Source organism: Vigna unguiculata, chromosome 3, assembly GCF_037176805.1.
Source record: "Vigna unguiculata cultivar grain cowpea cultivar isolate G323 ecotype 2 chromosome 3, ASM3717680v1, whole genome shotgun sequence".
Lineage (NCBI taxonomy): Eukaryota > Viridiplantae > Streptophyta > Magnoliopsida > Fabales > Fabaceae > Vigna > Vigna unguiculata.
Window position 1 is genome coordinate 5,499,128 of NC_140794.1, and position 16,008 is coordinate 5,515,135.

At 29.5% G+C, this 16,008-nt stretch overlaps 1 protein-coding gene across 1 annotated transcript; it reads left to right on the forward strand.

The window, feature by feature from the left end:
• Positions 1 to 1,378: 1,378 nt before the first annotated feature.
• On the forward strand, positions 1,379 to 5,137 carry LOC114176154 (Transducin/WD40 repeat-like superfamily protein). The gene is made up of 8 exons (XM_028061094.2): positions 1,379 to 1,682; positions 1,865 to 1,967; positions 2,608 to 2,715; positions 2,802 to 2,911; positions 3,067 to 3,174; positions 3,252 to 3,297; positions 3,516 to 3,647; positions 4,368 to 5,137. The coding sequence occupies exons 1-8, from the start codon at positions 1,474 to 1,476 to the stop codon at positions 4,449 to 4,451; spliced, it is 900 nt and encodes a 299-aa protein (XP_027916895.2). The 5' UTR covers positions 1,379 to 1,473; the 3' UTR covers positions 4,452 to 5,137.
• Positions 5,138 to 16,008: the final 10,871 nt, after the last annotated feature.

Here is a 16,008-nt window from a genome sequence, read left to right on the forward strand (position 1 = left end):
GTGAATTGATTTGAGACAATCATATGCAGGAATGTCACTGAAGAAATATTTATCTTTACTATGAATTTTTTTAACATGGAATGGAATTGATAGATAGAAAGAAATGAGTATGGATTTAGATATATTTTTTACATTTAGTTAAAATATGTGTGTTTGAGAGAGTTATATTTTGCCGATATTTAGATGCCTATTCAAGGTACACTAAGCGGATAAAATTTTCTTCCTTGCACACTTCTACTGTTACTTCACTTTTCTCTCATTTTCTTTCCCCTTTCTTTCTTACATAATGAAACATCCACCATTATATAAACTACCCAGTAAAGCAACGAGAATTTTTTTTAATAAAAACCATGATAAACATAACAAAAATCATAGAAGAAGACGTTGTTTATGTATCCCAATAATAACCATGGAATATAAGCTGACATAACTATTAAGTGTGAAATTGGAGGAAGAAGGTGAATTTATTGATAGATACAGAAAAGGGTTGCAGTGAAGATTGACATAGTTATTTAATAGATTGGTTGCGAAGGTGACAAAGCTGGAGTTGGAGCAACATCTTCACAGTACGCAAGCATATCAAGAGCTTGCTGGTAAGTGTAGCCCAACGAAGTGAGCATCGAGGGCCAGCAATTGTGGGTTATGACAGTAATGGCACAGCAACAGTTAGGTCCAATATCAGCTTCACCATTGATGAAGAAATGCATGATCTCATTGGAACATGATTTTAGCTCAACAAGGTTGCTCCAGCACTTCACCATGTTCTTGTCCCTCGTTGCTGTTCCATGTGCACAAAAGCATGCAAGGACCATCAACAAGAGCATTCCATATTTCAGAGCCATTTTACCTAAGCCTTCCGTCACTTTCACTTCCCTTCTTCTCAAACTATTTTCTTTATTTATAGAACCTAAGTCACTCCAATGGTTAATTCAAGAAAACAAAGGGTCTTTCTACGATTGTAACTGCACTGCACCCTGAATGCAGTGGAATATGGAAAGAAAACAAACTACATTTTCTGTCTTCGTTTTAAACAGTCCCATAAATTCACTTTTATTGGCTGTTACAAATTCTAAAAAAACAAATAAAGTATTATTAATTTACATTTTTTTTCATGAAAAAAAAAAAGACCTTCTGAATGGTAGTCCAGAATAAAATATCAATTTCCGAAAATCTTATTTAAAAATTTTCAAAAAACTTGTTTTAAAAGATTTTCAGAACATATATTCCAGAAGGCAGTTTCATAAAATTGTTATTTTGAACATTTGAGCGGGTGCGTGAAGAAATTGTAGGGGTAACAGGAGGTGAAAGCCTATATTGGGCCTAGTCCGTTTAAAAGCTGGCCCAGTTGTAACCTTCTCTAACCAGAGACGGGCTTTCAGATTGGGCAGAGGTTCAGAGAACAGTGAGAGTAAAGTAACGCAGGGTGGTGGTGGTGAAGAAGGGGTTTCACTCCCGAGAAGTGAAGAAGAAGAGATGAGCGTTGAAGATCTTCCGCGGAAAGAGGTTAACGTGCTGAAAGGTCACGAGGGTGCCGTGTTGGCCGCGAGGTTCAACGGTGACGGCAATTATTGTCTGAGTTGCGGCAAAGACCGTACCATACGCCTCTGGAATCCTCACCGTGGAATCCATATCAAGACCTATAAATCCCACGGCCGTGAAGTCCGCGATGTCCACGTCACACCGTACCCTCTCTCTCTCTCTCTATCTCAATTGCATTTCTTCAGTTATCATATCTGTATATTCAGAATGTCATTTGATTTCTCACTGAATTTGTAGGGTTTCGTAATTTGAACTTTGAATTGCATGAAATGTGACTGCATTCAACGCCAGTTCACAATACATTATTTGCATGTTGTTACTGTAGGGACAATTCCAAGTTATGTTCCTGTGGTGGAGATCGACAAATATTTTATTGGGATGTTGCAACTGGTCGTGTTATTAGGAAATTTCGTGGCCATGATGGTGAGGTATGTATCATTCCGTTCCTTCTGTAATGACATGTTTATTTTTCCATTTGTTTTTTCAGTTTCAGTTGTTTTCTCTTTGAATAGGAGCCAAGGAGGGTGGTATTCATGAACCAATTTATCTTTAGTTCGTTGTATCTTTTTCCTTTGCTATTACTTGTCTGAATGTTGCCTCTGTCTTTTACTCTAGCACATAACACTAGGTTCTGATGGATAAGTTTCTTCATATGTATTATTGGAGAGTGAAATAAACCTTTAGCATAAGTTAGAATTAGTTATCCATAATTTTATTTTTAGAAGCTTTGTTTTGTTAGGTTCTCCACAAGTTGTTCAACTTTGAGTTACTTTCGACTTTCGGGAGTGATTTATTTCAATTTTCCTTTTTTTTTTCTTCTGTTCAGTGTCCATGCAAAAGTTTATCTACACATGGTATAAATGTATGCACCGGTTCAGACCTATGCCAACACTTGAACAAAATAACCACTGTAATTAATGTTTATTTCTCGTAAAACTCCATCCATTTTTAATTTTCATAGTCATAAAATTTAATATGAAAATAAAAAAATTAAGATCACTGAGAGTTAAAATAGTCTGGATATATGTTGACTCAACCTTATTTTTTGATTCATATTTTCATCTGCAGGTAAATGGCGTCAAATTCAATGAGTATTCATCTGTTGTGGTCTCAGCAGGCTATGATCAGTCGTTGCGTGCTTGGGACTGCAGATCTCACAGCACCGAGCCGATTCAGGTGGATTTCGTCGACTTATTAATTTATATGCATTTTGCTCTATTTCTTTCTACTGGCTTATTTATAGAGTTGCCATTGATATGCAGATTATTGACACATTTGCAGATAGTGTCATGTCTATTTGTTTAACAAAAACTGAAATTATTGGGGGAAGTGTTGATGGAACTGTTCGGACATTTGACATTCGAATTGGCAGGTTTCTTGCAGCATAACTTCTAGACCATTATTTATTCTTTTATTTAAATAAAGTATATGGGATACGCAATACACTGCTGTTGGACACTTTTGTTGCTGCCGTAAATTTTATTTGCACTACGAAATTCTACTGATGTTCTCTTTTCTACTCACCAGAGAAATTTCCGATAACTTGGGGCAACCCGTCAACTGTGTATCAATGTCAAATGATGGTAATTGCATTCTAGCAGGTTGTTTAGACTCTACTTTGCGTCTTTTGGACAGGTATGTTTGTGACATTTTGGGAAAAGTCACTATTGGTCTCTATTCTTGCAAGCTTCATAGTATTTTTTTTGTGACAGGTCCACTGGTGAATTGTTACAAGAATATAAAGGACACACTAATAAGGTTAGTCTGCAGATGCCTAAATCTGATTTTATCATTTCCTATTAATGTTGTGCATGGCATGTTTTAACAATACAGGTTGATACCAGGTCCACATATCTGCATTTTTTTGTTGTTGTTATTAATTGGTTGCTGTAATTGTTCACTCTCAAAGTGTATTTCTAATGGTTTTACCGTTCATTTCTTCGAAATTTTTATAATTTCTATTGACCTACTCTCAGTCGTACAAATTGGATTGCTGCCTTACCAATACCGATGCTCATGTAACTGGTGGGTCTGAGGATGGCTACATTTATTTCTGGGATCTCGTAGATGCATCTGTAGTTTCAAGATTCAGGGCCCATACCTCAGTGGTAATTTCTTCTCACTAGTTTACTATTTCTGGAAGAAAACTGTGAAAGTATGATACTAAAAGAACATTCTAGACCCTTCATTCCTAATTTGAAAGGATTCATGATTATGGATGCTTCAAATTTTCAATTTCTCCTTAAGCCTCAACGAAGGAAAACTGTTGGCTTGAGACCCTTTTAAAGAAATGTTGTTTAATAAATGAGTTTTCGTGTAAACCATATATGACTTATCACGCTACTTAAGTATGATTTAATTGATTCCTCACTTCTTTTTCTTTGGCGAAAGCCCGTATGTATGATAAATTTTATAATAAACACTTGATAGTAGTTCAAATAGTATAGTAAATTTGTTCTTAAACAAAGTTTCTCTATCTCAGAACTTCTCTAGCAGTTTTTCTTAATAATACATAGGTTTGCCGCTGATAATATTTACAGGAACTTTATTATTGCTTTGAATAATGCTCCTTATGCTATATTTTATTATCATCGTCAGTTTCAAGTCTGATGATAATGCCATCATTGCCTTATGCTGTGGTATGAGATTCATTTTTGTTTCAAAAATATCTGCTTGTTACTGCTGGGGCAGATAGCATTTTTTGGGTTTCATAATATAATTGTCGTTTTACTTGTAGAGGTGTAAAGCCTTGTGTATAATTTTTTTTTTCCATTTAACTACTTATTTAAGGATGTGAGAATGATATATGCATATGTATTTCCTGTCAGGTAACGAGTGTTAGTTATCACCCAAAGGAAAACTGCATGGTAACTTCTTCAGTGGATGGCACCATTCGAGTATGGAAAACATAATAACTAAACGCAATCACGAAGCTTACCTGTTGTGTCCACGTGGTCCATACCAAGGCCAATTAGCACAATGAAGACTGCATGTACAATTTTAATTTATATATATATATATATATATATATATATATATATATATATCAGCAGATGTGTCTTACATGTGCTTTTGATGTTGAAGATGGTAAAAGCAAGGTGAGTCTGTTGATTGCAGCTTCTCTGATACACGGTCATATCGCACAAAGTTTTTGACTTTTTTGCCTTGAAAGGGGACAGGGTATCCGTATAATTCACTTGTGTCCATAAAAGTAAAACGATTTGTATTATATCCGTTATGTTGTGAAAATGAGTTTGTATTCTATCCGTTATGGCCGGGGATGTTGATCTAGGGCTTTTAGTGGTGTAGTTAGTGAACAAGTGCCTGCGATGCTGTTACGTAGCAACAAATCTATTTTCTGAATCAAGCCAATCGGTGGCTTCTATTTTTCCAGTGATCTCACAAAGCTCATAAGGTGAAAGCGGATAGATGAGACTTGCACCCAGTTATTCTTATTTGTGGGCTTTTCGTTTGAATTAGGGAAAAAGACACTCGTCCAAGTTATTGATGTAGACGTTTTGGACTGCTTATTTCATTTACGATTATTTAACATTTTTCATATTTCTTAATAATGATTATAAAGACTCTGTTGGTTAAACTCAATGTTAAACCTTAGCTGTCTCTTACGGTTGTCATGTTTCTTCCAGTCAATAACATTGTTCGTAATATCAATGTTTTTGACAATATAAATGATACATGATTAGACTTTCGCAATCATTTTACTATACAATGGATCTAAGCACGAAAACATTATCATTATTTTTTCTTCTGGCTTAATAATTCATGTATAAATCAAGCGGCACGGTGGGTATTAGTCAACACGTGTGCTTTGTGTTCGTATTTGGAAGCAAAGCAATTCTGCGACTCGTGCCCCATGTTTGGATTCAAGTCTTACTACAGAAATGAAAAAAAAAAAAAAAAAAAAAGCTGAAGTCCCTAATGCAATTTTTCTTAGAATACTAGACCTTTGGACTTAAAAATCAGTAATCGCTAGGACTAAAACAGTTGCTCTTGCATCTGGCTGAACGTGATCCAAATTTTGTCCAGCCAAACAAGATATAAACTTGTACTGTTCTTGTTTTGATTAATTTTTTTAGTCTGGCTGTCACACTTTCCCTGCTAGAAGGATTCTCTTATTCATGTGGCCTGCAATTATAACATTAATGATAATAGTGGCAGTTATGGTCATTATCACGGTCATGATTGCATCTTGTAAATAAATATTTACCAAATTTTATATTGAATATAATAATATTTCAGAATGGAGATGTCAAAGGAACACGGTTTAGACATCAATTTGTCTAGGTAAAGTTTATCTTTCTCACGAACGTAAATAGTTAAGAAAAAGGAGTTAGTCGCAAATGTCGTTTTGGTACATTTGACAACTTTAACTAATTATGTTATGCTGCTGGTTTTATTCTGATGCCTGGAGCCACCGTACAGTTTCGATGCAGCTGGTGATAGAATTATGTAGTGCGTATAATTTCCGTATCTCGCAAAGATATTTCTGATGGGTATTCGATGCTTTAGAATCAAATGTAATATACTACTTATTTTTTAATACAAATTGAAATAACAACCAACAACAACAACACTGTGTTGTACGAGTATATCTACGCATAATTTTCTTAAGAAAACAATATCAAATACTTGAATTGGAGTGGCGAAACCAATAGTTGGAGATTTGTTATATGGTGAAAAATGACAAGCTCCTGATAAATTTTAGAAAAAAATGGCAATGACGTATGCGAAATGTTGAAAGGCATTGGAGGGTTGATTTGGATGCATGTTATATTGGTGGTGGTCAACAGAGATAAAATAGAGTTTGATAGACATGTTATACCAATAGATCTTGTGTATTTTAAATCGAGTATTTATATACTCTAAAAAGTAGGTGGTGTGTCCAATTTTACATTTCAACGAACCAGGTAGACTTGTATATGGAGTTGTCCAATTATAATAATGAAGAGCCTTTACTTGTTGTGGTGTAGAACCTTTGTATTTTTATTTAAAGCAACTCAACAAAAAAAAAAGCAAAAGATATTTTATTTTTATAAAACAAAAGAGAGAGAAGAAGAAGTAGAAGAAGGTGGCACCGACACTTTTGTTTTGATAGGTAGCCAGCGTTCCAACCAATTATCTATATATTTATATATTTATATAGCTAAAATCCAATCCCTGGTCCATTCCATAATAACAATGAATCAATTTCCTTCATAAATAAATAAATAAAAAATACCCAGTTTTTTTGTGTGCCTTAACTCTTATTTCAGTAGTAGCTACCTCTAGCAGGGGCTGCAGTTAAAGGAAAGAAAGCATCGTACCATGGCATTGAAGCCAAAGTTCGTACCAAAAATGAAGTTAAAAAAAAAACATTTATGTAGAATGCTAAGTTACTACGGTGGTGGAGTGATTGATGAGATTGAAGATGTGAAATATGTTGGCCCCGACATAATGCCCCAGTTTTTGTGTAAAGCGTTATAGATTTGGTGTGGTAGTGTCTAAGGAACAGTGTTTAGGGCATCGTGTGGTTCACACTTCACTTTCCACCCAACACAACACAACACATTGCCAGCTGTAACCTCTTGTTCTTCATGGGCCCACATTAAATTATGATATTGGAACTTGCTAGGTTGTCTTGTCCCCACCTCCCTCACATGCTTTTTAACGTGCCTTCTTCTTATGTTACTGCAAAACTACACCGTCACTAAAACCCTAATCCCAATCTAATTCTAATTAATCACTTTTTTTCCATTCCGCACACATTCCTTGTTTTTCAGCTTATGTCAAATATGGTGGACTATAACTATTCATAATTGTGTTGTAGAAAAAATGGAATTGTTTCATAACTTTTTCCCTAACTTGCTTTAAGGATTCACCTATTTTAATATTATATCCCCAAGCCATCACGAATGATTAAAAGTTTCATAAAAGTTTGATTGAAGTAAAAAAAATATATCATCATGTATGATGCTTGAATCACAAATGAAATTGAAATTCAATTATTATTAACCAATGCCTCTTCGCCTTCTTTCTGTTAACTCTTTCTTTTCCTTGTTTTATTGAAAAACGGAACCGTACTTCTTCTAACTTTGAGATTTTCTTCTCCTTTATCTACTACGAACGAAAACGACACCGTTTTGTGACCTTTATGCCCTTCTTGCGTTTCCCCCGCTAAACGTTCAAATTAACGTTTCATTAATTAAAATTTTGCAACAAAAAACGAATGGCAGGTTAATTAAGAGTGGGATGAAGGTATCGATGGAGCAAGTTTTATGAACCAAAATCTCTGTTGTTTCCGGTGCCGTGCTTTTGTTTAAACAGTTTTATGGCTTGTGTCACTGTCACTTTGAGTAATTTATTATAAAAATTAATGACTTTTAACTATATGGAAAATTAATATTGGAAGATCTTAAAAAAAAAAATATATATATATATATATACTATCACTTTATTTCATTTATTCTTGTGTTTATTTTTTATTTTTTTAAATGTACAATATACATAGAGACTTTGCTTTATGTTGCAGATGAGATAAAAAAAAAAGTTAGTTAAATTGGATTTTATGTTTAATTTCTAAAAAAAAATGTATATTTATGTTGTGTTTATCAAGCCTTAAATTCAATCTTTAAAATTGTCACTGTAAATAAATGTCACGTGTTAATAATATTTTGACTTTTATAATATCACATAAATTTAATTATAAAAAAAGTACATATTATCGACAGTCATTATTTGTCAATAATTATTAACAATCTCAAATTTATCGGTAAAATATGTAATAGGATCTTTTCTTCTCATCCTTTCTCTCATTCATCTCTTCTTAATATAACAAAAAACTCCAATAGGTTTGACGAAAAATTTTCACGTAAAGTATCAACGAATTTATCAAGAAAGTATCAATCGATGACAGTGATGATAAGTTATCAATGAACTAAAATTGTCAGTAATTATGATGATAAGGTACCGATGAAACTTTTCAACGAATTTTACAAATTCATTTTTTTATGACTAAAGTATTTGTCCATATATTCAAATGTAAAAATTGGTTAACATCCATCGGTAGATTGGAGTTCACCGATAGATTATAGGTTGTGAGTAATATTCCATCGAAAATAACAAAATTCTTAGTGTTATTCTTGTAAAGTTTTTATCTTTAAGTGATTTAAATAATAGGTAAATTATTTAGCAACCCAACAAAATATATATGTATACGTGTGTTAAATATGACTTTTGTTCTCATGCTATTGTAAGAAATTGTGTTGTCATCAAATTAAATTATTAAATATTTAGTCTTTGCATTTTATGAAGGTCCTGTAAAACATCATTCTAGTTAAACAATGTATTAACATCTCATAAACTGAGTTTTATAGTAAATTATAATATAACATTCACATATTGTTTGATAAAAATAATGTTTTACATGTTTTTCGTAAAGTGCAAAAACAAAATACTTTATTATTTAGTTTAAGGACGAAATCACTTTAGATAACATTATATTCTCGCTTTATATAACATCACAATAGTTTTGAGGCAAATCATTTTTCATCAAAGATTACAAAATCCTTAAACTATAAGTTAATGATATGATGAATTTGACATATTTTGAAATACTCATACTAAATAAATCTTGTCAAAGACTAATACATGACACATTAGAAGCATATAGGAATATATCCTCAACTTTTTATATTAGGGTGATTTGTTACACATACTTTGTAATACTTTGATGCATAAATCTTTTTACATTTTTCACAATGTGACATCTTAATATGTGTGATATAATTCATCAATGAAATTAAGATAGTCATCACCACAAGTCTACAAAAAGGACTATAATACCAAATAAGGTATATTAACATGCATATAGTAAATATCACATATGAAGTTATATATAAGTATATGTGTGTGGGTCACACATGAATTTCACCAATTCATCATAAAATCATTAGATATAAATCACTTAAGCGACTTCACATTGCTTAAGTGACATCAACTCCTAAAGAGAGATAATTGGTTCAGTCATCTCTCTCACTCAAACATTCACTTGTTACCTACGCAACCATCATCCTCTCTTATCGCTCAAGCATCACATTAATGCTTAAAGAAGTAAACTTCTTGTATAATTTAACAAGTTGCATAAACATCGAGCAAACTCATTTGTCAATGTTTAAGTGACCACATTGTTGCTTAAGTGAAAACATATGTTTCCATAATGCAATGTCAAGACCAAAATGATCTAAAGCCCATTTAAATACACTAGATTGTCACTTAATGAAATGTTTTGATGGTAAAAAATACAAATAAGAATTTTGAATTGGTCTTTAAATTAAAATCGAGCCTTCTAACATATGTTTTGTTTAGTAAACATTCAATTACATACATGCACATGAACATACAAACACACGTAGACATAAACACATACAAGCACATAATACACACAACACAAACACACACAAACATATACAAACACAAACATTGACGCATACATAAACATAAACAAACACAAATACAGATAGACATAGATAAACACAAACAGACACACATCAAAATGATAATATTGGGAAGTTAGGTTAATATCTCTAAGGGTTGGTCTTTGAATGGTGGATAAGGATCATAGAAAGATCTACTTGCAAAATATATTTCAACACTCAAGTTAGTAAGAGTTTAAAGAAATTTTTAGAGAAGTGAATAAGAAATAATATTGTTAGGAATAATCATTTATTTGAGGTATTGTATTTTTTAGAACTCTGACTTTCATCATGATTTTATCTTTAAAATACGATTAAGATGAAGGAAACAAAACAAATTAAAAATATTATTAACGTGAACTTTTAAACGATGTGAAACTATTAATTATATTAAAATAAATTATATTTTTGAAAATATTAATCCTATATAATAAACGCGTTACCTTAATAGGATATACTATCACATTTCTAATTCAAAACTCAAGAGAAGAAAATTAAAGTTTGGAACCACATTAAATAAATGTTAATTTACCTACCTTTATCGTTATGATAAACCTATTCACATGCATTCTTTATCACATACCGAATGGTGTACTATGTTAGCAAAATAAATGTTTTTATCATATTTACACTCTTAAAAATATACATAAATTATGTCTGCAAAATTAAAATAGATGCGAAATTAAAAAAAAAAGCTATTAAAAATTATTTATATACTTTTATTCTTTATTTATTAAAAAGTATAGCTTAGAAGAACAGCGTTACAATCCACTTATCAACCAATGTTAGATTAAACTAATTTATGTATATTTTATAGAAAAAAAGTGATTCACTCTAATCATACTGTGATAAGCTAAGATAAATAAAGAGGGTTAGCTCCTTTTTTTTTTAAATGCTGTAGAATACCTTCATGAAACATGTTAAAAAGAGCAACCCTTATTCTAGTCATTGAAACATGTAATGAAGTTACATTAATCATTAATTTATCGAAGACATGAATTTACACTAACTAATGTCACGTGTTCTCCTATTTTAGGGGTTAATTTAGTATTATTTTATACTCTGTTTGGCGCTTCATAATAGCATTTACTTCAATTATTTTATTAGTCGTCAACTTTAAATTAAGATTGTAAAAAATATATATTGTAACGAACACTTACTTGAATTGAAATTTTTTAAAACAAAATAAAATGTTTAGAATAATGTAATTATTTGAATAAAGAACATACACAATGTAGATTTAAGAAAAAGAGTAAGTTTAAAAATTGGAAGCATATTTTTTAGTACGATAAATGTGCATTTGAGATTAAAATTGTTATAATATAAATTTAAGTGTTTTTTAAACATAAAATTCTCACTTAATTATCTTACATTTTTTTTATGTCACATGATGACTTTATTATTGGTATTTCATCTAAAAAAACATTTCATTTTATATCGAAAAAAATAATTGCATAATCACAAAACAATTTATTTATCCATCATTCAATCAAGATAATAAGCATATTTATGCATTATAAAATGTAAAAAATAGATAATATCAAACTCATTTATGTAATTATATGGATAATTAATGATTTATTCATTATTTTTTCAAAATTCAATAAATTTTATTAACAACACTAAATGAAAGCAAAATTAACCCAATCAACTTTTTTCACAATTATATATATTTTAAAATATATATTTTAATTAAAAAATGTGAATTTTGTTATGCAAAAAGTATTCAAGCTAAATCGAAAAATAATAATTTAGTTTAATATAAAATTTATACTAAATTTATATCAAATTGCAATTACTTTTTATGTTGACTAACTATAAATACCCTAACATATGTATAATCACATTAAATTATATAAAAACGCTTTCACTTAATATTACATGTATGTCTATGTCACCACTCTAGCTCATTTAACATTGTAATGGAACAATAAACCACGTCACTTTTATGTAACAACCTAACAGAATTTTATTTATAATGAGTGATTCATGTGTATTATTAAAAATTGAAAGACTGAAAAAATTATAATAATTTAATAACGTAATAAACTAGCAATTTTTACTTCCATATATATATATATATATATATATATATATATTTAAAATAATTTTAACTACTTGACAACAGAATTTGTTTTACCTTAAAATGCATAAATATTAAACAAAGCTTGTCTCTGTACAAATTTTATCAAATCTTTATTTATTTATTTATATATTTAATAATAATATTGTGATAGGTGAAAGGAAAATTAAATAGATGTAAGTTTCGTGCAGAGTGTGACGCTCACTTTAAAGTGGGTATGACTTTAGGACTTGACTTTACAATATTGGCTAAGAAAACCTTGATTTATTAATTAAAAAATATTGTTAATTTGTTGAAAAAAATAAACATAAAGTGGTTAAATACAGTGCATATTCTAATCTCATGTTTTGAATTGATAATTAATGTTTAATAAAATAAAAGCAGATAATACTAATCCATGGCACTATTATGAGAGTAATCATACCAAAATCACTATCACACTTGTTTTTTGTGACGTGGACTACCTTTTATGAATCAAGAAAACGACATTTTTTAATTTATTTTTTATTTTTTATTCTATTAAAATATCACCACCGACAGCGGAAGCTACCCATGTGGCATAAAAGTCGTAACAAATATTCTAATAAAAAGACCGAAAACTAAAAAAAGAAAAGAAAAATAAAATAAGAGGAAATTAACGTGACGTTATGCTAATTATTAATTTAATTTGTTGTGCTTTCTTAATTAATTAAAATAAAGAAAGTAATTAAGTTGTTCCATAAAAAAGACATGTTTTACATTACAATCATGTTCAATCACCGTTTTACTAAATTACCTTATTCCATAATACAATTAATTACATTACTAGTTTAGGATAATATGGTTTTCATAATAAAGTTAATCAGAACAGCGAGTGGGATCATGTAATTACAGACTTAAGTAATATTTATTATATTGAGTAACTAATTTAAAACACTACTATTTTTAATTGTTTAAAATATTTTATACTCATAATTCACAACCCAACATGTAAATCAATACACACACAATTATTACAACATATTAAATTAAATTAAATTTACAACTGTATCTATTAATTCATGTAATAAATATATAATGATATTAAATATTTGCTCGACTTGAACACTATCCATAGTAAAAAAATAAGTTTAATCTTTATAAAAGAAATTATAATTTTATATCATGTTTTAATTTAATTTTCTTAACTTGTATTTTTTAAGTCATATTTTATAATTCCAAGAAAAAACATATCTGATATTATTATTATTATCTTAAACAAAATGATGTTAAATTCTTACTAGTTAACTTCCTAAGATATTTCACACTACAAAATATGTACTAATTATGATTAGAATAATATTATAATATAGAACAATGATAGAAAGAAGAAAAGAAAAAAACACAGTGACCAAGACTTTAAGGGTTTAGAAAGCAATAATAAATGGTTTATTTTTTTTGGTGAAGAAGAACAGCTGGAAATTATTATGTGTGACTTGAAGTCATATAAGAAAAGTTGAAAAGAGAATATTGTGAAGGACAATTATGAATGGGTTGGCTAACCCACGTTACTCGTTAAGAATTAAACACACAAAATTATAACTAAAAGTTAAGAATTAAGTTTAGCCAATGGACTCAAAGTCAATCAAATACATAGATCTAACCCAACAACTCCAACCCTTCTACTACACACAATATACACTCAAATTATTATATAATAATAATAATACAAATGTATGTATTATGTTAAAAAATCTAAATACCAACAATATATAGCATAATTACCTTGTGGAATACTCATTTTGATTATCAAATTTTATTTCTTTCATTTCTTTTTTGTTTCAATGAAATGCAGACTTGAACCAACATTTTCCATGGAGCAATTTACTTAATTATGAGTCTTGTTTGAACTAGTCTTTCTCAAATCGTAAAATGAATTGATAAATTATCATAATTATTTTTATTTAATAAATCATTACCGATTGATGATAACATTTATTTACTCATGATTTATTTACAAACAAACTATCATATTAGTCACAAGTAAGATTTATTGAATTTTTTATATTGTATATTTAATCAATAACATTGAAGACATAAATAGAACATTTGCTGATTGCACATTAAATGGTAAGAGGGGAAAAATAATGTAAAGAATAAATACATTTTTAACCTTATATTTGAGATCCCAAAGCAAGTGTTTACTTGCTTTATGAGTCAGCCTTGACAATAAGTGTGAAATTATTTTTTAAGAAAAAAAAAAAAACAATCAAATGAAATCACATAGTATATGCTTTTATTAAATAATAACTTGCTTAACATTGTTTTTTTTTATTAAATAAATTCACTGTTGTAATTTAAAATGTGCAGCAGTTGGTATTTGATTTCAGTAAAACGAAAATGTCAACTACAAAGTGTTACATTTCTGGTTTGTGTTAATCACACTTAAAGGCTTATTGTTTCTGTGTCAAGTTGAAGTAATTTAATTTAATTAATTTTTTTTTCTTTTGACAGCAATTAGGTTAATTTTCTTCTCACTGCACATGCCCATTTCTCTATTGCACCATGTTGAATGGAATAAAAAGGTTGACATGTTCTTCTTGTCCAAATGGTATGTTAGGGTTCAATAAACTATTGCCATGCTTCATTTTATTAATCTCTGCCATTCTATGATTTGATTTAATGTAATATATTTTATACTTTATAGTTTCTTTGATCTCAAACATCACACTGTATAGTAAATGTAACTTTGCCAAACTGATAAAATAAATAATATTAATGAGTATATGAAGCATGATCCATAGCTTGTGCAAGAAAAATGAAATAGTATAGTAGTCATGTAGAATTAACCAATAATTAAAGTTAAAATGATTCCTATGGTTAAGGAGTTCAGATTATTATATATTTGAAACATGGTTTTTGTTGAAGGTGTTTGGATGAAAAAAAAAACAACATTTTTTTTCTGGTTCATAGTTGATGAATTGATTCTATTTTATTTATTGGTAATGGGGAAAACATAATACTTATAATATTATTATTTAATTGGAAGGTTGTGATTCTTGTAGATTTAGTTCAATGATGTAATTCAGGAAGTACTTTGAACTTTTTGTTCTTCATTGCTCTTTCACAAATGTTGCACCCAAATAGTTCAATATTTGAATTTAATCAATGGAACATGTTCCTATATTTTTTTTTCGTTAATTTTATTAGATCATCAAACTTAAAAGAATTAAAATTACTACCATAAATCACAATACTCAAGAAATTAAAAAAATTATTTACATTCTACACTTACATGCGCAGAAAACTTTCAATGTAATAAACGTCATCAAAGTAAATAATAAATTAATAAGAGAAACTGTATTAATTTGTACAGGTATAGTTCATAATTAGGAAAAGGTTGTAACCATGAATGAAAAAACTGAAGATCAGAAGTGAAAAGACTCAGCTCAGAGAAGGAAGGTCCTTACATTCACAACACAGACAAAACACTATTTTCTAGGACAAACATAAGGAAAATAATGTTTAAATTTTTGATTTTTTTTTTTAACTTATAACATACATTCGACAATTAAATTTAAAGACACAATATAATGTATTGTGCATGTTATAATATAGAATGTAAAATACAGTTTGTTAATTTTTGAAGTGAATAATTGTAGTAACCACATGCTTTGACTCTTCATTCCACAAACATATACACAAACCCAATTTCATCATGTGTAGAGAGAGAGTGTGTTTTGTTTTGTTTTGTTGTGTATAGTTGTAAAGAAAGAACCGCGTGAGATGATCCTACTTGCCAGTTCCTTGCCAACACTTTTCTCTCTCTTTCTATTCCAATCTAACAAATGCCAGTGAATTCTGATCTCACCCCAATTACAAAATTAAATAATATTATTAATATCAATATTCATTTTTAAAAAATAAAGAGTCAAGGTTTTCCAATTTTAACACAGA